The 22,683-nt window shown below is 26.8% G+C and overlaps 2 protein-coding genes across 5 annotated transcripts in view; both read right to left on the bottom strand.

The window, feature by feature from the left end:
* Positions 1 to 6,725, bottom strand: part of LOC124432083 (puratrophin-1-like) — a 338,073-nt gene extending 331,348 nt beyond the window's left edge. The window contains exons 1-2 of one of the 2 annotated variants that reach the window (XM_046980634.1): positions 6,666 to 6,725; positions 5,333 to 6,194 (exon numbers count right to left, since the gene is read on the bottom strand). In XM_046980634.1, coding sequence (XP_046836590.1) covers positions 5,333 to 5,404 — 72 coding nt within the window. In that variant the 5' untranslated portion in view covers positions 5,405 to 6,194; positions 6,666 to 6,725. Of the gene's footprint in view, positions 1 to 5,332; positions 6,206 to 6,665 lie in introns of those variants that run through there. The other variant, XM_046980635.1, reaches the window with a different exon arrangement.
* A 10,604-nt stretch (positions 6,726 to 17,329) lies between these two features.
* Positions 17,330 to 21,853, bottom strand: LOC124432042 (coiled-coil domain-containing protein 6). Of its 3 annotated transcripts, XM_046980543.1 has the most exons (7): positions 21,701 to 21,853; positions 21,357 to 21,615; positions 20,170 to 20,710; positions 19,967 to 20,102; positions 19,765 to 19,892; positions 19,504 to 19,613; positions 17,330 to 19,416 (listed from the first exon to the last, which is right to left on the bottom strand). In XM_046980543.1, the coding sequence occupies exons 2-7, from the start codon at positions 21,576 to 21,578 to the stop codon at positions 19,267 to 19,269; spliced, it is 1,287 nt and encodes a 428-aa protein (XP_046836499.1). In that variant the 5' UTR covers positions 21,579 to 21,615; positions 21,701 to 21,853; the 3' UTR covers positions 17,330 to 19,266. The 3 variants fall into 3 exon arrangements, with proteins under 3 accessions (XP_046836499.1, XP_046836498.1, XP_046836500.1); XM_046980542.1 differs by having other exon boundaries at positions 21,357 to 21,818; XM_046980544.1 differs by having other exon boundaries at positions 19,504 to 19,598; positions 21,357 to 21,818.
* Positions 21,854 to 22,683: the final 830 nt, after the last annotated feature.

The following is a 22,683-nucleotide window of genomic DNA, read 5'->3' as shown; positions in this document are numbered from 1 at the left end:
AATCATCTTTTATGTCGTTCTATTATCTATTACTGATTAAAATCGAAAAGTTTCAAGTTAATACATAATGTGAAAGATGATATTATCTCATGATCTGTCTGCAATGCGTTGACCTCGGTAGGTATATATAAACATAAGCACATATACACACACACACACACACACATATATATATATATATATATATGTACTAAGCATTATGAAAGGTTTGCATTAAATTTATTAAGACACCGATGTTCCGGTCCTGGTATGACGACCCTACGATATTATTATTATCCCTAGCACGTTATCCAGCTTGCTTTTTAACCATTGATTGGATAATGATGCAAAGGCGTGGTATATTTATTTCGTAATAGAAACCTCGTGTCCTCTCTCTCTCTCTTTCTCTCTCTCTCTCTCTCTCTCTCTCTCTTTTTACCAAAAAGAAATCTATCATGTTACACGTGCACAAATATATGCACTTGCATGCATAGCTTTTCCTTTTTTCTTTTTAATGTCTTTTTTCTTTTTTTTTTTTTCATTTTTTTTACTTTTTTATTTTTCCTTTTTTTTTGTCCTTTTTTTTCTTCTTTTTTTTTAAATGTCCGTTATATATCTCTCGCGAATTGTCGTCCCTCGTAATTGACTTTACGATCGTTGTTAGTATCGATTTGTCGATTCATCAAGTTGCCTATATAGGCAACCAACATATACGAATGCAACGAATTTGCATCTTATTACGTTAGTGTATTCGTGGATATAAAGGTGATGTTAGATCCTTTTTGAAAATGGATCGTATATGTATGTACGTCTCGCGGGCACAGCAATATTGAAAATTACATTAGCATAAGTCGTTCGTTTCAGTTACTGTTCGGTAATAAATTTTGAAATAATAAATATATATATATATATATATATGAATGAGCTTTCAGAGATTATTAACTTTCCACATAAATCCATTTAATTTAATTAATCTCATTATTTATTTTCTTCCTTTAATTCTTCAATCCTGCAATAATGACGCGTAACTTTAAAATTACACAATTGAAAAAAAAATATGTATATATATATATATATATCTAATTTAATAGTTACATAATACTTATAATAAAAAAAAAATATATATATATGTAACTACAGGATTACAGGATATGAATGTATAACTTCTAAGTTATTGTATATAAGAGTTAAAAAAAATATAAATACATAAGTACATTACTTCAAAGTTACACGACATTTAAAAAAATAAAAATAACTTAGTACGATTATTAAAGTTGAAAAGAATATTTAAAAAACATACAGACAGATAAGATATATAGATATGTAGTACATTTAAAAGATACAAAGATATACCTATACCTATATATATATATACACATACAGACATAAATATAAACCTGTACAAAAGTTTTAAATCATTTTACCATAAAAAAAAAAATTAATTGTTACCTTAGATCCATAATTTGTCACATAATTTAATCGTAATAAATAGTACAATATAATTATAATAATACGTATAAACAATATTACAACATTCGTATTATATATAATTATGTTTATAGCCATAAAAACAATTGAATTATAGTTTATAAGATCTAATTGAAGGGTATTAAATAACGAGAGGAAAAAAAAAACTAAACGGAGAAAAGATAAATAAACAGACAGACAGACAGATAGATAGATAGGGAGATAGAGAAAGCGAGAGAGAAATAATAATATAAAAAAAAAAAAAAAAAAAGAAAAAATAAAAAGAAATAAAATGATCTTCGAATAGATCGTTTTCATTGTTCTATCGTTAATTTACAAACGCTTCGAATTAACCTATAAAGTTTAAAACGGGTTCAAGGGTTGAACGATTATATAATAAATATGATTTTTCGCGATCCAATCGATTCCAACAATACTCCATAAATCGTATTGGTTGTCGGAATAAAATAAGGTATCGTAAAAAAAAAAAAAGAAAAAAGAAAAGAAAAGAAAAAAAAAAAAGAAAAAAAAATAAACATCTTTGCCACACCAAAGAGCGTTCGGAGTAATTATCCAATTATTGTGTGCAACGCGCGCACATCCAACCGTTAGTCGCACTCTAATAAATTGTACCTTGTTCTTATGGACGTGATCAAAACGAATTTGACCTTCGTATTAATACACACGTCTAATTTATATTTGTATTTGTGTTTATATATAATGTGTGAATGTCAACGTGAATGTGAATTAGAACGTAAATATGAATGTGAACGTAAATGTGATTGTGAACGTGAATGTGTAAATGTGAATGTGAATGTCTAAATGTTAATGTGGATGAAAATCGTAATGTCGATTTATATCAAAAAAAAAAAAAAAAGAATCTATATCAAAAAAAAAAAAAAGAGAGAGAGAGAGAGAGAAAGAGGGAGAGAAATAAGAGAGAACACTTTCCATATATAATACAATGGATAATATACGTGAAAGATTACTGAAGTCGATCCATAATATTAACCAATTAACATTTTTCAATTAATCACATCGCGAATAATAATAAAATACCGGTGCTTTCTAACGGCACGCTCTGGATAAAATTACATCTTTTTCTACAACTTTTTCCCCCCCCCCACCCATTCCTTTTCTGTTCTTTTCTTCTTGTTTTCTTTTTTTTTCTTTTCCTGTTCTTTTTTCTCTTTTTCTTTTCTTTTCTTTTTTTTTTTTTCTTACGTTTCATCTTCACGCTAGATGCTTCGAAAATAATGATTTATCGATCGTTAAACAAGATAAATGTGATATATATATATATATATATATATATATATATATATATATATATATTGCAATTCTGAAATCATTAAAGTATCTACCTGAGCAAAAGATAATTTTCAAGTCTGTACTTTGTAATCCGACGAAAAGAAAAAAGAAGATTAATAAAAAGAATTAAAAGAAAAAAATTAAATGAATGAATGAATAAATGAATGAATAAATAAAAGAGAAAGAAAGAAATTAATTCATGGGAAAGACCTCGGTAAAAGAAAAAGGAAAGTTAAAAATTAATTTTTAAAATCGACCATTATGAAGATTTTTTTGACCGATCTCCAATTACATCCCAATATTATCCTTTTACTTTGTCCTATTAAATGAACACTTCATTTTTTAATATCCATTATATAGGTATACACATACATATATATATATATGTATAGAAAATATATATTTTTATTATTGCACTCGCTCGAATTGCATAATCTATTCGAGTCTGTTCGCGATGAGACGAGAGATATAACTCCGGATCGTAAAATACCGACCTTGAGAATTACGATCCAACCGTATACATACATACACACATACATGTATATATATACATATATATATATATATATATACATGTATATATATATATATACGTACACATATGTACCTTTATCTTTCAGCCTCGAGCGGTAATGAAAAAGTCGTTGCGCTTTTTAACATACCAAGAGAGAAAAACTGAATGAATGCATACATACGTTTGAAAAAGATGTTCGAGTATAAAATTTTTTTCTAACTCGTTTTCGATAAAGTTCCTTTCAAATGCTTACTCTTTCTTCTTTTTTATGTTTTATGCTAGCGAACGATATATATATATATATATATATATATATATATATATATATATATATATATATTTATATTTGTGTGTGTGTGCGTGTGTATATATCATAAAAAATGAAATCCATAGTCTGGAATACAATATACTACGTGAGAATTAAAATAAAAATTGAAAAAAAATAAAAATTGAATTAAAATAAAAATTGAAACAAAATAAAAATTGGAAAAAAATTAAAATTTAAAAAAAGCGACGATATAACGAATAACGTCTGTCATAAATATTTTTTTCTTCTAAACAACGCATCAATGAGAGAGAGAGAGAGAGAGAGAGAGAGAGAAAGAGAGAGAGAGAGCTGAAAAAGTTACTTGATGAGATTGTAAATTTCATCGTGACGTCACACGCAACGATCGAATCGATCAATTCTTTTTTCTTGCGACTCGTTCTTTTTTCAACGCACTACCATATATAAATATTAATACCTCATCTTTAACATATGTATGTATGTATATGTCAATCACATATAACTAACATATAAATCGTAGCTAACATGTATATATATATATTTTGTGTCTGTGTGTGTGTGTATATATATATTTCATTAATTTATATATTTTCAATTATTTTATATATATATATATATATATATATATATATATATAAATTGAAAATATACAAGTTCATGAAATTTAAGATATATAACTTAATAAGATGATCTAGGAATGTACCTGTCTATATAATTAACCATAACTAATATTAATCAAAATAATTAAGTAATTAAATATAATTTATATGATTAATGACCGTCCGTAATTGAATAATGAAGATAATCATTTGTTAAAAAGCAAAAGTATATTCTTAATTAGTATTAAATTAAATCATTATTTTTCTTTTCCTTTTCATTTTTCTTCTCTACCATTTAAAATTCGCACGTTTCTTTCTTATTCATCCTACGCAAAAAAAAAGAAAAAAAGAAAGAAAAAAAAGGAAAGAGTAAAAATGGGAAAACTACCGTTGATTATGAGTTATTAACAGCCGACGTAACCTATTAGCTTTCGCTATCGGACAGAGAAAAGATGAATTTATTTATTCTTTCTTTTTTCTTTTTTTTTTTTTTTTTTCATCTATAAATTCGCAAGACGAATTAATCCTATAAAATAGAAATCATGAAAAAAAGACTTTATATTCTTTTTTACTAGTTTTACTAATCCCAATCAATCGAATAATATACGAAACATATGATTCGAATATTTATAAATAAAAATTATCTGCAAATATCCATTATGTATAAGAGAAAAAAAATTGAAAAAGTTTTTTTAAATTTCCAACCTTTTTGTTATTAAGAAGTTAGCTATTTAAATTAATTAAATAAAATATGGATGAAGTATACATATATACATATATATATATATATATATATACATATATAAAAATTATTTATAAACATATATGCATATATAAATATATATACATATGTAAATATTTACATGCATATATATATATATATATATATATATATATATATGTATATATATATAAGTGGAAATAAATAATAATTATTTACAAATATATGAATATATATATATATACATACAAATATATGCAGATATAAATAATAATCATTTATAATGCATATATACGTATGTGCACGTGTAGAAATAGATAATAATTATTTAAAAATACATAAAAATATAAAAATGCATAAAGAAAATATATTAAACTCATATCGAAGATAAAAATAATATCTATTAGCATAAGTGATAAAAGTGATATATCAGTATAACAAAGGCAAAGACTCACCAATGGATTTCTGACGCCAAAGCGAACTTTGTAATACTTCTTAACGAAGACGCGCCAAAGTACGTAAGCCATGATGACGAAAATGATTATCGTCGTATCTCCTTACGTTTTCGTTGTAGTTTTATATCTGTTTATCTTTCTTTTTTTTTTTTTCTTTCTTCTTCTCCCCTTCTTACCCCGCTTTGTTTTTCTTCCTCTTTTTCTTCCTCCTCTTCTTCCTCTTCCTTCTTTATTTATTTTTTTATTCTTCTTTTTCTTTTTTTCCCCTTACTTTTATTCGCAATTTTGATTCAACAATAAACGAAGAAAATTTGTTCTATCTCTATCTCTTTCTTTTTCTATTTCTCCACCTTCTCCACCTCCTTCTCCTTCTCCTCCTTCTCCTCCTCCTCCTCCTCCTCTTCTTCCTCGTCCTTGTCCTCCACTTACTCTTCTTCTTCTTCTTCTTCGTCTTCTTCCTCTTCTTCTTCTTCCTCTTCTACGTCTTCGAGGCAGTTTCTCAACCTCGAATTCTTCTCTCTGTGCAAACATCGGTCACCACAACCACGTGTGTACGTATTTCCTCTTCCTCTTTGATTCGACGTAACGAAATTCGACGACAATAGATCGCGACATGTCGATCGATCTTATACACACCACAAAATGCACCTTGACAATAACACTTATATATGTATTCTAACGAGATAGAACTTCTAATGCTTCCGAAGAAACGACGAAACATTTATTTCAAACCTAACAACATTTTCAACGTCTCACCGTTTATCATTATTATTATTATTACTATTATTACTATTATTATGATTATCAAAAATAATTCAATATTATTTACCAAGAGTTATCTCGATCGCCAAGCAAAATTTCACTAGAAAAGAAAAAAGACACTAGTTTTTTCATTAAATTACGTACGTTACACTCTTATCGAAATATTTGGGCGTATATTTAAAAAAAAAAAAAAAAAAAAAAAAAAAAGAAGAAGAAGCTCTTTCGAATTTTAATAAAAAAAAAAAAAAAAAAAAAAAAAAAAATTCATTCACACAAAGAGATAACTTTTCTTTTTATTAGTTTTTTTATTATCGATCGCGATGAAATTAAAATCCGATTCATTATGTGATCTTATTCGATCGAACGTTAAAATTTCTTATGAATTTCATTCGTTCGATAGCCACAACAACAATCAATATCAATTCGATCGAATTCATTTGTCCGATGGAAATTTTCTCGATAATTCTTTTCTTTTTTTTATTTTTTTTTTTTTTTTTTTTGTTTTAATCGCCTCGATTAATAAATGGTCCAAAATAATGTCGCGTTTAAAATAACGAATGCACAAGAAAACCCGCGAATATTCAAAGAATCCGGTAAACGACGAGACGATTTAAGATCCTGGACCCGTACGACTGTCACCACTCGCTGCCGAAGTATAACTGACACGATACACGCAACACCCGGCCGTTTGCCTAAGAGGGAACGGAACGACGGAACGGAACGAATGGAACGTATGGAACGAATGGAACGATATGTGCCTTCCTGAATCGTTGATTGGACGGATTTGCTTCTGCAAAACGATTGTATTCGAACGTTTCGATATATTTCGAAATAAATCGTTTCATTCGATTATTATTGTTTCTTAATCTATATATAAAGATTTTTCATTTCAACATTTTAACGATCATTCAAAAGACAACAATGATATTGTTACAATTATCGTCGTACGTTACATTATACGATATTATATGATGATTATATTGAAATATCTTTTTTTTTTTTAAGTTGACTTATCGTATCAGAGCCGAATTAATGAACAAAATTTACGGTATTTAATTAAATCGTATGGTAACGCTAGAACGAAATCAAAAGAAGAAAAAAGACAAAAAAGGAAATAATAAGAAAAGATAATAAAATGAAAAAAGATTGAAAATATTTTTCGAAATATAATGCAAAGACGATATAACAAATGTCGGATAAGAAAGAAAGAGATAGAAATATCCATATATTCATACAGTTGTATGTGCAAAGTAAGCAAAGTCAAGCAAGCAATAGGCTCCCATTATTGCACCCCCTTCCCTTCGTCCTCACGCCATCCTCCCCCCATCCCCTCACCAACCCCTGTACGTACAAGCGATCCAGCTTGTTTACATTTGCTTGTTTTCACTCGGCACAACTCGGCGCGTCTCGCGAGTCTCATTTCGTTACAACGACGTACATTGGTGTGTGTATTTGTTTGTCTGTTTATGTGTGTATGTATATATATATATATGTGTGTGTGTGTGTGTGTACGATAATATACGCCTATAATATCGTTTCAAACCCCCTCGTCTAATGCGTCGAATCAATTAACGAAATGAAGGCCGAGTTTAAAGACCTACCTTTTTTAAAAGCTTTATACAAAAGTTAAAATGTTTAATGTTGTTATACTTACTCAAAACGAAAATAGATTATCTGTTAATACGTCTAATGTTATATTTTTACCTTTTTAATTAACAAATATATATATAGTATTTAAAAAAAGTTTTGTATGAATGATACTTAACTCAATTAACATCAAACATACAATTTTTTTTTAATAATACATATATTTATTTACTAGGAAGAATTATTATAAATGTTATGTAAACAATAGAAATATTAAACAAAGAAAAAAAAATGCATTACTGCCGATCGAAATGAGATAAAAGTTAAAATTCAGAAAAATAATTTTTAGTGCAAGATTAAAAAAAGAAACAAAAAAGAAAAAAGGGAAATGTTTACAATGTTCATAAGGAAGTACAGACAGTGCGAAGCAGTATTCTCGTTTATTGAATCTTTGATAACGTCTGATAATCTAATTCACGTGATAATACAAATTTTCGAAAAATCGTTACTAAACACTAAATATTGTTCTATTTATTATGCAAACGACAAACTCAATGTTATCTCTCTCTCTCTCTCTCTCTCTCTCCCTCTCTATTTCTATCAAAAGATAAATTCTTTGATAATTTAAAGGAAGTAGATAAAAAGATAAAAATAAGACCGAACTGTCGGTTGTTCTTTTTTTTTTAGGGGTGGGAGGGAGGATTTTTCTATCTCTTCCTTTTTTTTTTTTCTTTTTTTTTTCTTAAATCAAACATAAAATATATTTACAGAAAGGACAGCATCATAATTCTGATATTCTTTTTAGCGATTAGAAAAACCTGGTGTCGTTCAAAGTAACATCAGCTCGCTTCCTGTTCCGCACTATAGTCTACTAACGCCTTTTACTTCTTCTCTTCCCTTCTTTTATATTCACTTAGTATTCTTTCCAGCTAGCTATGAGATAAGTACTCGCGCATGCGTGAAGCTTAGGAAAGTTTCCATAAATGTAGATACACTAACACAAAGAATACTTACACGAAGCAGGAAAAAATAAATTTCTACACACGCAAACACACGTATTTTTGAACGGACAATATTTATATATATATATATATATATATATATATATATATATATATATATAGCTCAAACTAGACGAGTTCTATAAATCTATAAATCTACTGTAAAAATAAATATAAAAAAGAATGATAAATTTATTTATTATCAGATTAATTAGTATATAAATTATATCCTTACACAATTTAATACAAAATTGAATAACACGTATGACTTAACGAAGACTAAACTTTTTCCCATGGATTCTAATATCGGTTTTATCATATAATATTCGTCGAATCGATTAATTCCTATGTCCAGATGTTCTCATTTCCATTCGAGTCAAATCATTAAAATTTACGAATAGATAGAATACAGAATCGATTCGTATCGAGTAAATGTACTTTTTGCTCTTTTTCTTTTGGCTCCACCCTTCGAATTTCTCGGATGATTTTTCGACAAAGTCGATGGATGAGTCTGGGAGTCAGCCGGTAAGAGTCCTATGAATGAACGGAACACGACCGACCCATCGAGGCCTTCCTTTTCGAGGGTACTCACGTGCTCGTCGCGTGAGGTAGGCACTCCCATTGTCATGTGGAGAGAAAGAAAAAGATAGAATGAAAGAAAGAGAAAGAGAGAGAGAGAGAGAGAGAGAGAGAGAATGATAAAAAGAGTAGGAAGAGCAGGAGAGAGAATGAGAGAAAAAGAGAGAGCGAGAGAGAGAAAGAAAGAGAAATGATAAAAGAGTAGGAAGGGCAAGAGAGAGAGAGAGAAATGATAAAAGAGTAGGAAGGGCAAGAAAGAGAGAGAGAGAGAGAAAGAGAGAGAGTAAAAAACGCAGAAAAGAAGGAAAGAGAGATACATATATATAAAAAGAATAGGAAGGGCAAAAGCGAAGGGATGAGATGAAAAAAAAAAAAAGAAAAAAGAAAAAATGGACGAAGGAAGATGCGTATCACGTGATCACGCTAGTTTATTCCTAAATGAACATGATGGCATAATGGTTCGTCATTAATAATCTTCATGGAAAAACATTAAATTCCAGAGAAATGTTATAATGTAACTCGTAATGCAATATTATTTACTCATTGAATTTGAATTATATAGATTTTATAATTTTTTATTTGAAGAATAATATGCGTTTATTAAATATAGAAATCTTATATTCATTCGTATTAAGTTCGTCGGAAAGAATATTGTTTCATTAAAAAAAAAAAAAAAAAATTATTTAAAAATTATCATTCGATAAGAACAAACGAAACGTATAATATTTATAGTAGAATAAATTATCATTGTATTGGATTAGAATGACCAATAAATAAATTATTTAATATATTATATTATGGATGATCAATAAAGAAATTTTCTAATACTATATTGCATTATTTTTATATTTAATAGAGCATTAGAATTATTTAGATATATTTCTTATTATATATATTTATATATACGATATTATCTATAAAGATGTAAGACATTTTTAAAATATTCACACACACACACACACATACACACACATTACTTATTAGCTAATCTAATATTAGATTTATCGAAAAATTATGATAGTTTTCATTAAATAAAAATATTATTACGTTGAAGAGAATCTAAATTTGATCGATAATTAATTATAAGTAAAATTAATACGTAATTCAAACAGAACAAATATATATATATATACATATATGTGTTACTTCATTCATATAAATAAAATTGAAATAGAAAATAAAACTAAGTAAAGCTTAGACTTAACGATTGGCTTCGGTTATTCACTCTGCTACGGCGACCTGTCTACGATTAAATCGTACAAAACGAATGAAACTACGTAATTGTATTTATAGAAAAAATAAAAACATATGAATCACCTTAACACGTAACAACTATAATAAACATATTTGTCTACCTATGTATGTACATATAAGTATATTGATCGAAAATTCCTATATGTTTCTTAATATTTCATTCAAGGAAAATTGATTGTATATTTATTTTTATTCTAAATCATTGATTGGAAAATAATATCTAATTTAATATATATATAGATATGTACTCTATAATTATATATAATAATATACAATATTCTCTAATATATATATATATATACTAATGAATTAATCAATCGAATATTATATATTAACGAAAAAGCGATGATTGTTCGTATTAAATAAAAATATATTTACAAAATGGAAAATCTAAATTTAATTAATCTTGATAGAATAAAAATTAAAAATGAAATAAATCTTATATAAATAAATCTAATCTTAGACTTAACGTTAGACTCTTCTATTCTATATATATATATATAAACATTAGATTGGCCAATAAATAATATCGAAATTTTCTAATACATTTTGAATATCTTTTTAATTATACAAAGTCTCGTTTATTTAGTTATATACAATTATAATTAATATTGATATTTTCCTTATATTTTATCGTATAGAACTTTCTAATCTAAATTTGATTAGAGAATCTAAATTTGATTACTCTTAATATAACGAAAATTAAAAGAGAAATAAAGGTAAAAGATTATGGCTTACGTTAGGCTTCGGTTGTTCACTCTTCTACGACTTATCCACGATTGACTCGCTAACGACTAAACAAAACGAAAGGAATTGACTACAGAAGAAATAGAAGTCACCTTGTCATGTATGTATGTACGTAACAATGAAAATGTTTATATACGTTTAACAAGTCGACGAATGTTTATTGTATTTAGATCGTCACGTGAACGTATCAATACTTCCTCATTTCATTTCTGTATTCATTGTTCAACGAGACGTAGGATTCGTAAAGAGACAGTAACACGATGATCAAATAAATTACAGGTAAAAATCAATTTTTAATTAATTAATTTTGATTCCATTGAAAATTTCGAGTTTACTTTTTCTTTCTATCAATTAACATGTAACATAACAATATCCATTAATATTTTAATAAATCAAATTATTCATTAATTATATAAATTGATCAATAATAACAATTCAAATAGAAATAAAATAATAAGAGTTTTATTAAAATTTAAACAATGCTAACTAGACGTGCCATTAGTTATCGATATTTATTAATTTAATTTGTTATTAGAAATCCATATGTTCTCTTGAAAATATAAAATCGTCGTTATAAAAAGAAAACTTCGACTGACATGATAAGAAACGAAAAATAGGGGGAAAAAAAAAAAAAAAGAAAAAAAAAAAGAAAAAGAAAAGGAAAGGAAAAAAAGATAAGAAAAAGGAAAAAGAAAAGAGAAATTAGATAAAAGCTTATGTTATTCGTTTAGAATAAAGTAGAATAAAGTATCGGGTGTTAAAAATTTAAAGATATCACGCGGGAGAGAATGAGTCAGCGAGCCAATCGGCAGACATGTCCGTTCGTTGGCCGGTAATTACGATTTGTGAGGGTCAAGCCCATTCGTTCGTTCGAATAAAACGCAAGTAAGAGGGAGAGTAGTTGCTTGCGAAATAATAGACGGCTTTCTTTATCGATAGTAGACACGAGGGTCTCGACGAATACATACACACACACACATAACTATAAATACATACATATATAGATACATAGACATGTCTGAGAACGCATTAACATCTATTACATTTAGGTAAGTAAGTAGTTACATACTTCCCTTTTATCGATTAGTATTATTGATGATCGATCGATCGATCGATCGATCGATCGAACGATCGATGTATCAAAGAGCGAAACTTGCGCATGATCGAAAGATGCGCATGCATTCACGTTCTCCCGGCGAACGGAAGTTGAATGATCGTCTGGAATGCTGAGCGAACAGGTTCGTCGTCATTGAGATGATGATGATGATGCTCGGTCACCCTTCTCAGGATTTCTTGATCGCTCTTTATTTATTCCTTTGATTATAATGCGACGATCGTACGTTTTAATGAGTTTTCAAAGGGATACGCGACAAAAAGTTTTAATATCGCAAATAATTTCGTATTGATCAACAATATTAATAACAATTATTTAAATTAATAATAATAATTTTTATAATAATAATTTTATAAAAATTTTATAATTATATATATATTATTAATATCAACAATAATAAATTATGTTTATTGGAATACTTTAACATTTTTATATAATTGATATAAAATTGATGATATAGCTTTTTATATGATATAATCATATAAAGAGCTATACAATTTTATCGTATATTCTCGATAATATAGAATTTTACCGTAACTCTATCCAATTATTAGAACATTTATCTAATACTCTATCTGTTCCAAATTCTTCAATAGATTACTTAAGATATGACGAATTTGATTGGATTTGTTCTAAGTATTATTCTTGATAACATTGAAAATAATGATTTAGAATTGAAATATACCGATATTAATATTCCACGTTAATCATTTGTATTTCCATGAATGTTGTAATTAAAAAAAAAAAAAAAAAAAAAAAAGAAGAATAATAATAATATCTACTTCTTAAAAAGAAAAAGTATATACATATATATTCAATTACTATAATTCTAAAGGAAGGAAGGAAGAATAGAAAAAAAAAGAATGCAATTACATGCAATCAAATACTTTCTAATCATCTTTCTATATATCTATCTAAACATATTAGTATAGATAACTACGATAACGAGTAACGCAACAACTGCAATGAATCATGAAGTCATTGATCGAAGAAAAGAGAATGGCCAATGCAGAAATCGACGATAGATAGTTAATAAAAGGTCAAATCGTTATAATTCAGAAATAATAATGTATATTGATTGAAAAGGATCTGTTATTATTTAAACACTAACAATAATAATAATAATAAAAATCGAAGAACAACAACAAATACGACAAAATTTCTTATATACATATATATATATATATATATATATATATATATATATTCTGATCGGATAAAATACGAAGGTCCGTAATTCGGGCAGCACCGGGCATAAAACTTTCCGATTCCGTAGATTTACGATTCTCCACGCAGGGACGAGTCTCCTTGAGTTATGGCATACCGTAGGGGCCCCTTTGGTGCATTTGCAAACCCGTTGTACCCGTTGCATCGTATAGGTAGATAGGTAGGTAAGTAGATAGGTAGGTAGATAGGTAGGTAGGTAGGTAGGTAGGTAGGTAGGTAGGTAGGTAGGTAGATACATATATATATATATATATATATATATATATATATATATATATATATGTAAGCATTCGAGCAGGTTTTGCTTGCGTTACACTTCATATTTGCTAGGGTGCATTCGAGTGGTATACTATGACTACTTCGAAAAGTAAGAAAAGCCGCGTTATCATCGACACCGTACTCAGCTTCTCTCTTTCTCTCTCTGTCTGTCTCTCTCTCTCTTTCTCTCTCTCTCTCTCTATCTCTCTATCTCTCTCTCTCTCTCTCACACACACAACGCTCGCAAAAGACCTGTCTGCCTTCGCAAATCACTTTTTCTGACATTACACGTTACCTTTCCACTTCGTGTCGGTACGAACGAAAAGAGATAGAGAGAAAGAGTTAGAGAGAGACAGACAAAGAGAGAGAGATAAAGAGAGAGAGAGAAAGAGACTCGGACTCTCTCACTCACAACAAAAAACGAATGAACGATATTTCGTTGGGTAGCAAGCGGCACTAAACGTTGCATTCTCCTCTGCAGAGACCTCCGTGAGTGAACAACCTCCCCCTTTGCTCCCTTTTTATTACTTCCCTACGTCGAAGGAACATTTACTGCTCGTTCTTTTTTTCTGTTTTTCTTTTTTTTTTCATTTTTCTTTTTTTGCATTGCTTTTCTTCTCTTCTCTTCTCTTTCTTTTCTCTCTTCTACCGACTTTCCTTTTATTTTCACCCTGACGATTTAACGCTACACGCGCATTATGCACATGTACGTATCTATGTACGAATGTGATATTGCTTATTTTTTTGTTTCCTTTTTTTTTTGTTGTTGCTAAAACGTAAAGTTGCATTTTCCGATCTACGATATATATTTCTTTTTTAATTTTTCTTTATTTCTTTATTTTTCCTTTTTTCTTTTTTTTTTTCTTTTGGAATTTCCAATCGAGATGATTAGAGTATTAAATATTATTTCATAACTGGTGATATATTGCAAGAATAATCATTCAACTGTTATCAATTATTATATCAGATAATAATAAAAATTTTTTTCTATTACTATTCTATTACTTTTATTATCATTTATTATATTATTGTTACTAGTATTATTAGTATATATATATATATATATATATTTTTTCTTTTTTAATTGTTTCATTATTAATGTTATTATTATTGTTCATGTAATTTTATATACTAAATAATAATATACTGATATACTAAAAAATAATATACTAGAATAAAAATTACACTAATATGTTCATAGTAACATAATTTTTCCGTGATAAAAAAAAATATTACGTAATAATATATAATCTGTATACAACATTATCAGATCCGTTATTAAATCGAAGAGCAAAATCGTGTAGGGACAGATGATATCAGAGAGAACAAAAAAGAAAAGAAAAAATGGAAAAGAAAAAATAAATAGAAAAAAATGAAGAACAACAACGTTGGTTTGTAAGAGGTAAGGTGATCATGCGCTTTACGTTCGAATAATCACATTATGTAATTATCGGTCTTAACAATGACAATGTTCTCAATCGTAATCATTGGTATTGTCCTGTGCTACATATCGATCACTGTCCTGTTGTTCCCACTTTCGTTATTACGTATCATTCGTTACACGATTTCCAACTATCTTGTTTCTCATTCTTAGTACATATTGCATAACATATTTACAATATATGTCCCACATATGAAAGAAAATGTACGTAATTTCCTTTATATATATATATATATATATATATATATATATATATATATATATATATGTATATATATAATGATAAAAAACGATTCGAGTTATATTTGCTATCAGAGATATCTAAAGAACGTTCGTAAAATCATGGCTTCAAATGATTATAATGTAATCAACACATAAGACAATAGAAGGATGATGTATGTTTTATATACACTTCAAGTCATTCACACGACTGGTTACAGCAATGAACTAACAACAACATCCTGTAATTAAACTACTTGCCTTAATAATGTTCAAGAAGATTTGATCTAGCGAAATGTTACGATGCTCGTGACAAATGGTTTAAAGAAAAAAAAAAAAAAAAAAAGAAAGAAAAGAAAGAAAGAAAAGATCTATCTAGAAATTTGTCAATTACGTATACTTATGTACAATGGGTATAATAATAATAATAATAATAATAGTAATAATAATAATTATTATTATTACTATTATTACTATTATTATTACTATTATTATTATTATTATTATTATTATTATTATTATTATTATTATTATTATTATTATTGTTATATTTATTAAATTCTCACAATGTGTAAAAGTAGATACACGAACAATATGGTTTAATTAATCATAGCGTAATGCACGAAAATGATCTAAAGTCATTTGATGAGATATTAAAAGTCATATCTTTTGTCACGCACGTTATTCTTACAATTTTTTAATTACATAAAAGAACTTTTTCTTTTTTCCTTCTTTTCGAAAATTAATATACTTATACTTTTTACATTTGTCATTATACAAAAAATAATAATGATGATGATAATAATAATAATAATAATAATAATAATAATAATAATAATAATAATAATAATAATAATAATAATAATAATAATAATAATAATTCAATGTAAAACAATTCAAATCGAAATTTTCAAATGATGAAGATTTTTCAAAACGAACAATATATGACCTATAAGATCATTTTAATTATCAACGTGTACATTTTTAATAAAATGAATGATACAAATAAAATGAATTATACATAAAATATTATCAATATGCATATTTATTGGATGGTAAACTTAAATATATGGAAAAATTGTAGACCCCAAAAATTAGTAGCAAAAACTTCTTATATTTCATAAAAGCTGGAGTAAAATACATAATGTTATTGTAAAGCATATTTGTGAATAGTCATAGGTTTAATACTACATTGTAACAAAAATCTATGATATAACATATGATCGTTTCTCTATATTTGGTGAAATTCATACTTTAACCAGATAAACACATTCAACATATGAAATAAACATAATGAAGATCGTTTAATGAAGTAGTGAGAGAGAGAAAGAAAGAAAAAGAGAAAGAAAAATAGAGAGAAAAAGAAAGAAAGAGAGAAAAAAGTGAGAGGAAGAGAAAAAGAGAGAGAAAAGGAAAAAACACAGAGAAAAAAATTGTTAATAATTAAAATAAATTTGTTTATATATATATGTTTATATATATATATGTTTATATATATATATATGTATGTATATATATATATGTTTATATATATATATGTATATATATATATATATATATTTATATATATATATATATACATGTTTATATATATATATATATAGTGTTTTAATATTATTTTATTATAATTAATATAAATGCTAATATATATTATTAATGCCTTTTTTTATGCAATTTCTTTATACCATCTGAAACATCTTTTTTTTTAGCTGTTAATTTATTATCATTTAATTCAGATCACAATTAGATTTCTATAAAGAATGTTAGTTTTCATAGTGAGAGAAGGGCAACGTTTCAAACAAAAATAATCTGCTTAATATAGTTTTAATGTTATTACCAAAGATAAATATTAGAACATCATCTGCAGCATCGTTATTCAAATATCGTAATGTATTTCAGCACCATTGTGCACACAATAAATAATATTTAATTATTACACAACGTATATATGTAGCACAAAAGTGAAAGTCTTTTTTTTTTCGTTATCACATTTGTGCATATTCTACCAAAAGCTTTCCATTCGCCGTGTCTATTAAAAAATAGCAAATAGTCAATGATAATAATGGAAAATTGACGATGAGAATCAATTTTGTTTTACAGTTAATATTACATAAATGTAGTCGGACTTTGATGGCTTAATATAAAATTTTTTAAACTACGTTCAAATTTATTAATATACTATTTTGATTTTGAAAGCACGATTGAAAAAAAAAAAAAAGGGAAAATGAAATCGAGATAAAAAAAGGAAAAAAAAAAGAAAGCTTTAACTTTGAATTAAAAAATATAATTGGTTATTCATAAGTAAAACAATAATCATTAGTTAATAAAATTTAAAAATTTTTAATTTATCTTTTTGTAAAAATATAATTAGTCAGACAAATATTATGGCAAAGCCATCAACTCCTTTTACATGGTTTTATGTGCTTATATGAACTATATCGTGCGAATGTGTTTTGTATTATTATTACAATTATTACATCTGTTTGAAGTATGGAAGCAGCATGCCATTTTCTTTTTTTTTTTTTCTTTTTTTTTTTTTTCTTTTTTTTTTGATATAGCACTATAATATTATGTTTGAAGTTTCCATCTAAAAAGTACTTCAGGAAAATCGTAGAAGTATTATTAGATAAAACTTTGACAACACACATTATGAACACGTATGTGAAGTTATTATTTTTTTTTATTTTTTTTATTTTTTTTTTTTTATTTTTTTTTTTTTTATTGACTTCTACCACCCGGATTCCTAAACCTTTCTTGTTTTTCTCGTATCCATAACAATTACATAGATATCACGCGTGCATATTGTTTTATAAATATAATCTCGCTCATCTGATACTGCAATAAAGATTTTTACAATTGAAAATATTGTTTTATCAAAAATGAATTCTCTGAGCACATACGAGACATTATTTATTGTTTTGTGTGTGTTGTGTTGTCTATTGTTCCGACAAATATTAGCAAAATTGAAAGAAGCAAAAAAAAAAAAAATTAATATTTAACATTGAAAAAAATCTAACATCACTTAATTAAAAATAATATAAAACTTCTTTTTTCTTTTTCTTTTTTTTTTTTTGTTTTGTTTGTTTGTTTTGTTTTCTTTTTAAAGAAGAAAAAAGATATGAATGTATAGCCAGATGTTAATAAAACTTAATGACAAATGGAACGATACAGAAAAAATAAGAGAGCGAGATATTATCTGAAGAGAATACATTTATATATTTAATTATTTTTTCTTTTTTTAGCTTTGATTAGGCTATTTTTCATGATGAAAATCAAAAGTTTCGATACGCTTGTTTGTTTTTTTTTTTCCCTTTTTTTCTTAAATACTGTTGTAGATTATGTTCTTATGTAATATAATATAAGCGTTGTTTTTTTCTTTTTTTCTTTCTTTTTTTTTTGTTTTTTTTTGTTTTTTTTTTTATTTTTTCTTTTTTTTTATTTTTTTCTTTTTTTTTTTTCTTTTTTTTATTGTTATTAGCTAGTGTAACGATATAGAATAATTAATGGCATATTTGCTTTCCTTTTGTAATATCTAACAAAAATCGAATCATTACACTGTAACTGGAGAATATATAAAACATTGGAAACCAAACGTCTTTCTCAAGCCACTGGTTGCATCTATCATATATAATCATGTAATTAGTACAAATGCACCAATAAAAGAAGTACCTTTCATTAATATATAAATGATGATGATATCGGACCAACTGATATATATATATATATATATATATATCTCAAATATTTATGTTTTAGCAATATCCATAGGTGATCCAGTTGTATTAGTAGTAGGATTTGTTAACTGAGGACCGGCAGTATTCACTATAGTTGGAGGAATTGCTGGCTTAACAAATCTATCAGATGTACGCCTGGTAGATGGTGGAACTATGTGCCCCTATTTATATAATTCATAAATATAAAACGTTAATTATAATTTTCATCAGAATTAATAATAATATTAAATTATTTCAATATTTCTTACCCCAGAAGGAGGAGATGAACTAGTAAAAGGAAGAGTAGTTGGTTGACCACACGCATAACACCGATTAGTATTGAAATTTTCTCGTGATGCTGAACCTATTACATTATTACCTGTCAATAATGAATAATTAAAGTCTATAGCACTTGTATGTGCCTTTAAATTATTCATACACACACACACACACACACATATATATATATATATATATATATATATGTATTCATTCTTTTACAGTTTTCAACTGTAAAACAATTTAAATACCTGGACTGAGTGGCCTAGAAGAACTAGGCGAAGGATTATACGGGACGGGACTAGAAACCGTGCGATTTCTTATATTTCCACCCGACATTACGATTTCATTATAATGACGTTCTTCTTCCATTTCCAAACTGTTAAAAAAAAATATTTTACAAATATTAATCACGATACATGTATGCACAATAATGTGAAGATATATATATACCTAGATTCTGACTCTGACAAATGTCTACATAAAGCTTCTCGGCGTTCTACTTCTAATTGTAATTTTCTTTGCAGTCTTAAATTTTCTTCGCGTATTTGTTTCTCTTCGTTAACATAACGTTGCATTTTTTCCGTATCTATAAATGTTACAAATATAAAATTACACGCAAAAGATAAGAGCATATGATAATTAAATATCCTTACGTTCTTGTTGTGATATTAATAAAGTATGCCTTAAACGTGCAACCTCACTTCTTAATGTTTGAATATGTGTACTTAAATTAGTCGCAGTATCACCATTATTAATTTCCCTTGGAGAAGTTGGATCTGATACAGGTTGATCCAATTTTATTTGAAGCATTCTTTTCTCTGCTTCCAACTTGTCCATTCGTTTCCATAATTTATTAACCAAAGCTTCTTGCTCTTGTTCAAGTGTATTTTCAAGCTCAACCTTTTCTCTACGTAACTGTTCCAAATTGCTTTGTTTCGCAAGAGTTTCTGCCTCCAATTTTTCTATTTTTCTCATTAACTTGTTCACAAGACATTCTTGTTCTTGTTCTAATGTTTGTTCTAAACGACATTTCTCTTGGCGTAATTGATTCAATTTTCTGGACAGATCATTTGTTAAACATTCTTCTTCTTGTTCATAATGATGAGCTAACGTTTCTTTCTCCTTCTTAAGCGCCTGTATCTTTTTTAACAACGTATTACTTATAAATTCTTCTTCTTGTTCCGCTTTAGCTTGCTAAAAAGAACAAAGCCACGATAATGAAATAAACTTTACGATAAAAGAATTAATTATATTCTCTATCATTCACTTTTAATTTATATATCTGATTCATCCATTTTCTCTAACTATTTTCTATAATCTTTATTATATACATATATCATTCAATGATACAAAAGATGATTATAATAAGACCAACAACCTTATTGTTTTGTCTCTATAAAAAATATATCAAAATAACAAATATATATATATAAAAGTTTAATTAAATACATTAAATACAATAAATATATATATATATATACTCATATATATATATATATATATATATATATATATATATATATATATATATATATATATATACTCATAAAGCTTAATAAATACTTCAAATATAATTTAAAACATTCCTATCGAAGTAACAACTGATATTTTATAATTTTTATAAAAATCATACATTAAGAAAGTACTTAGAAACGTACAATAGGTTAGATCATAGAAATATACATTGAAAAGGAAATATTTTTTTTTAGAAAAATTCATACAGATTTGTTTCCATCAATTATATATATATATACATATATACATATACATATATGTGTATATATATATAAAAAGGAGATATTAGGTTTCAAAAGAAAAACGAAACATAAAAGAAACTTACTATAATGACAGAAGCTTGACGAAGGCTACGATTCTCTTCCTGGAGTGCCTTTACTCGCAATTTATACGTTTCGAGTTCTACTTTAAGAACACGATTATGTTGTTGAAGCGATTCAATTCTTTTTTGTAATTGTTCACGAGAAATAGGAGAGGGTGGCATCATAATCGGACCACCGTCGATTGAACTCGAGTCGCTTTCGGATGCGCTATCACGGTCAGCCATTTTTCTCGGGTTAGAGAAATTATTCAAAAAATACAACCTAGAGAATATTTTTCATTTCACAAAAAACCATTTACTAAAAAGAACGTCCTTTACCCTTGTCAATTATATTTTATCGAACTTACGAACTTCAATACTTTACAATGAAAAAACTGACTAATATTCTGCGACTATACCGCACGAAACATGTGCTTTAAACCGAAACAAATCAGCTGTTTCGTCTTTCACCGACTATTTAAAAAAAGGTGTGGGCGCGTCGGCGAGCTCGCTGCGCACTGCAGAATTCCTTAAGGTTATTTTTCATGAAATCTCGAGACGATGATCAACGATAAACAATGAAATTATATTTTTCGAATCCATTATTCATTAAAATGATATGACAAAAATATTAACATATGAAATAAATCAAATAGTCAAAAAAAAAGAAAAAAAAAATATTAAAACAAAATGTTTTTGTTAAAGTATTATTCTCATTGGACGACTGCGTATCCTCTAATTATTTTTATTATATCGTCTTTCAGTTTTTATTTCACGTTACGTTTCTTTCCTTTTCCTTTTTCTTTTTTTTTCTCTTTCTTTTTTTGTTATAAATTGACTAAAACATTTTTAATAGAAATATTAAAATTTGCGAAACATTGCGAGAAGATTATTAAAAGACTATTTTCATTGGACAACTAATGTATTCACCCACCAATCATTTTCAATTAATATTATGTATTTTTTTCTTTCTCTCTTTCAATTTTTATTTCATATTAAATTCTTTTTTATTACCAAATGATTTGAAATATTTAAATAAAAAATCTTTTAAAGAAAACGAGTAATTTATAGAATTTTAACTAATTATTTTTATAACGAATAAATTTAATTGTACATATGTGTATCATTGATTATAATCCATAAGTGATAATTATTAAAAAAAAATAACGTAATATTTATTATCACGGGTTTATCTGTTAATAATTTCTTTTCTTGTTATTACTTTGCTTTTTTTTATTTTTTTATTTTTCTAACAAGTGCCTTTTAACATGTTGTTAGTTCACTTTTTTCACGTGCATGTCGCTGAAGTCACACATGTCTTAAATGATATAGAACAATCTTAGTATCTGCA

Source organism: Vespa crabro, chromosome 23, assembly GCF_910589235.1.
Source record: "Vespa crabro chromosome 23, iyVesCrab1.2, whole genome shotgun sequence".
In the NCBI taxonomy this organism is placed as follows: domain Eukaryota; kingdom Metazoa; phylum Arthropoda; class Insecta; order Hymenoptera; family Vespidae; genus Vespa; species Vespa crabro.
This window is presented reverse-complemented; position numbering and strand designations above follow the sequence as displayed.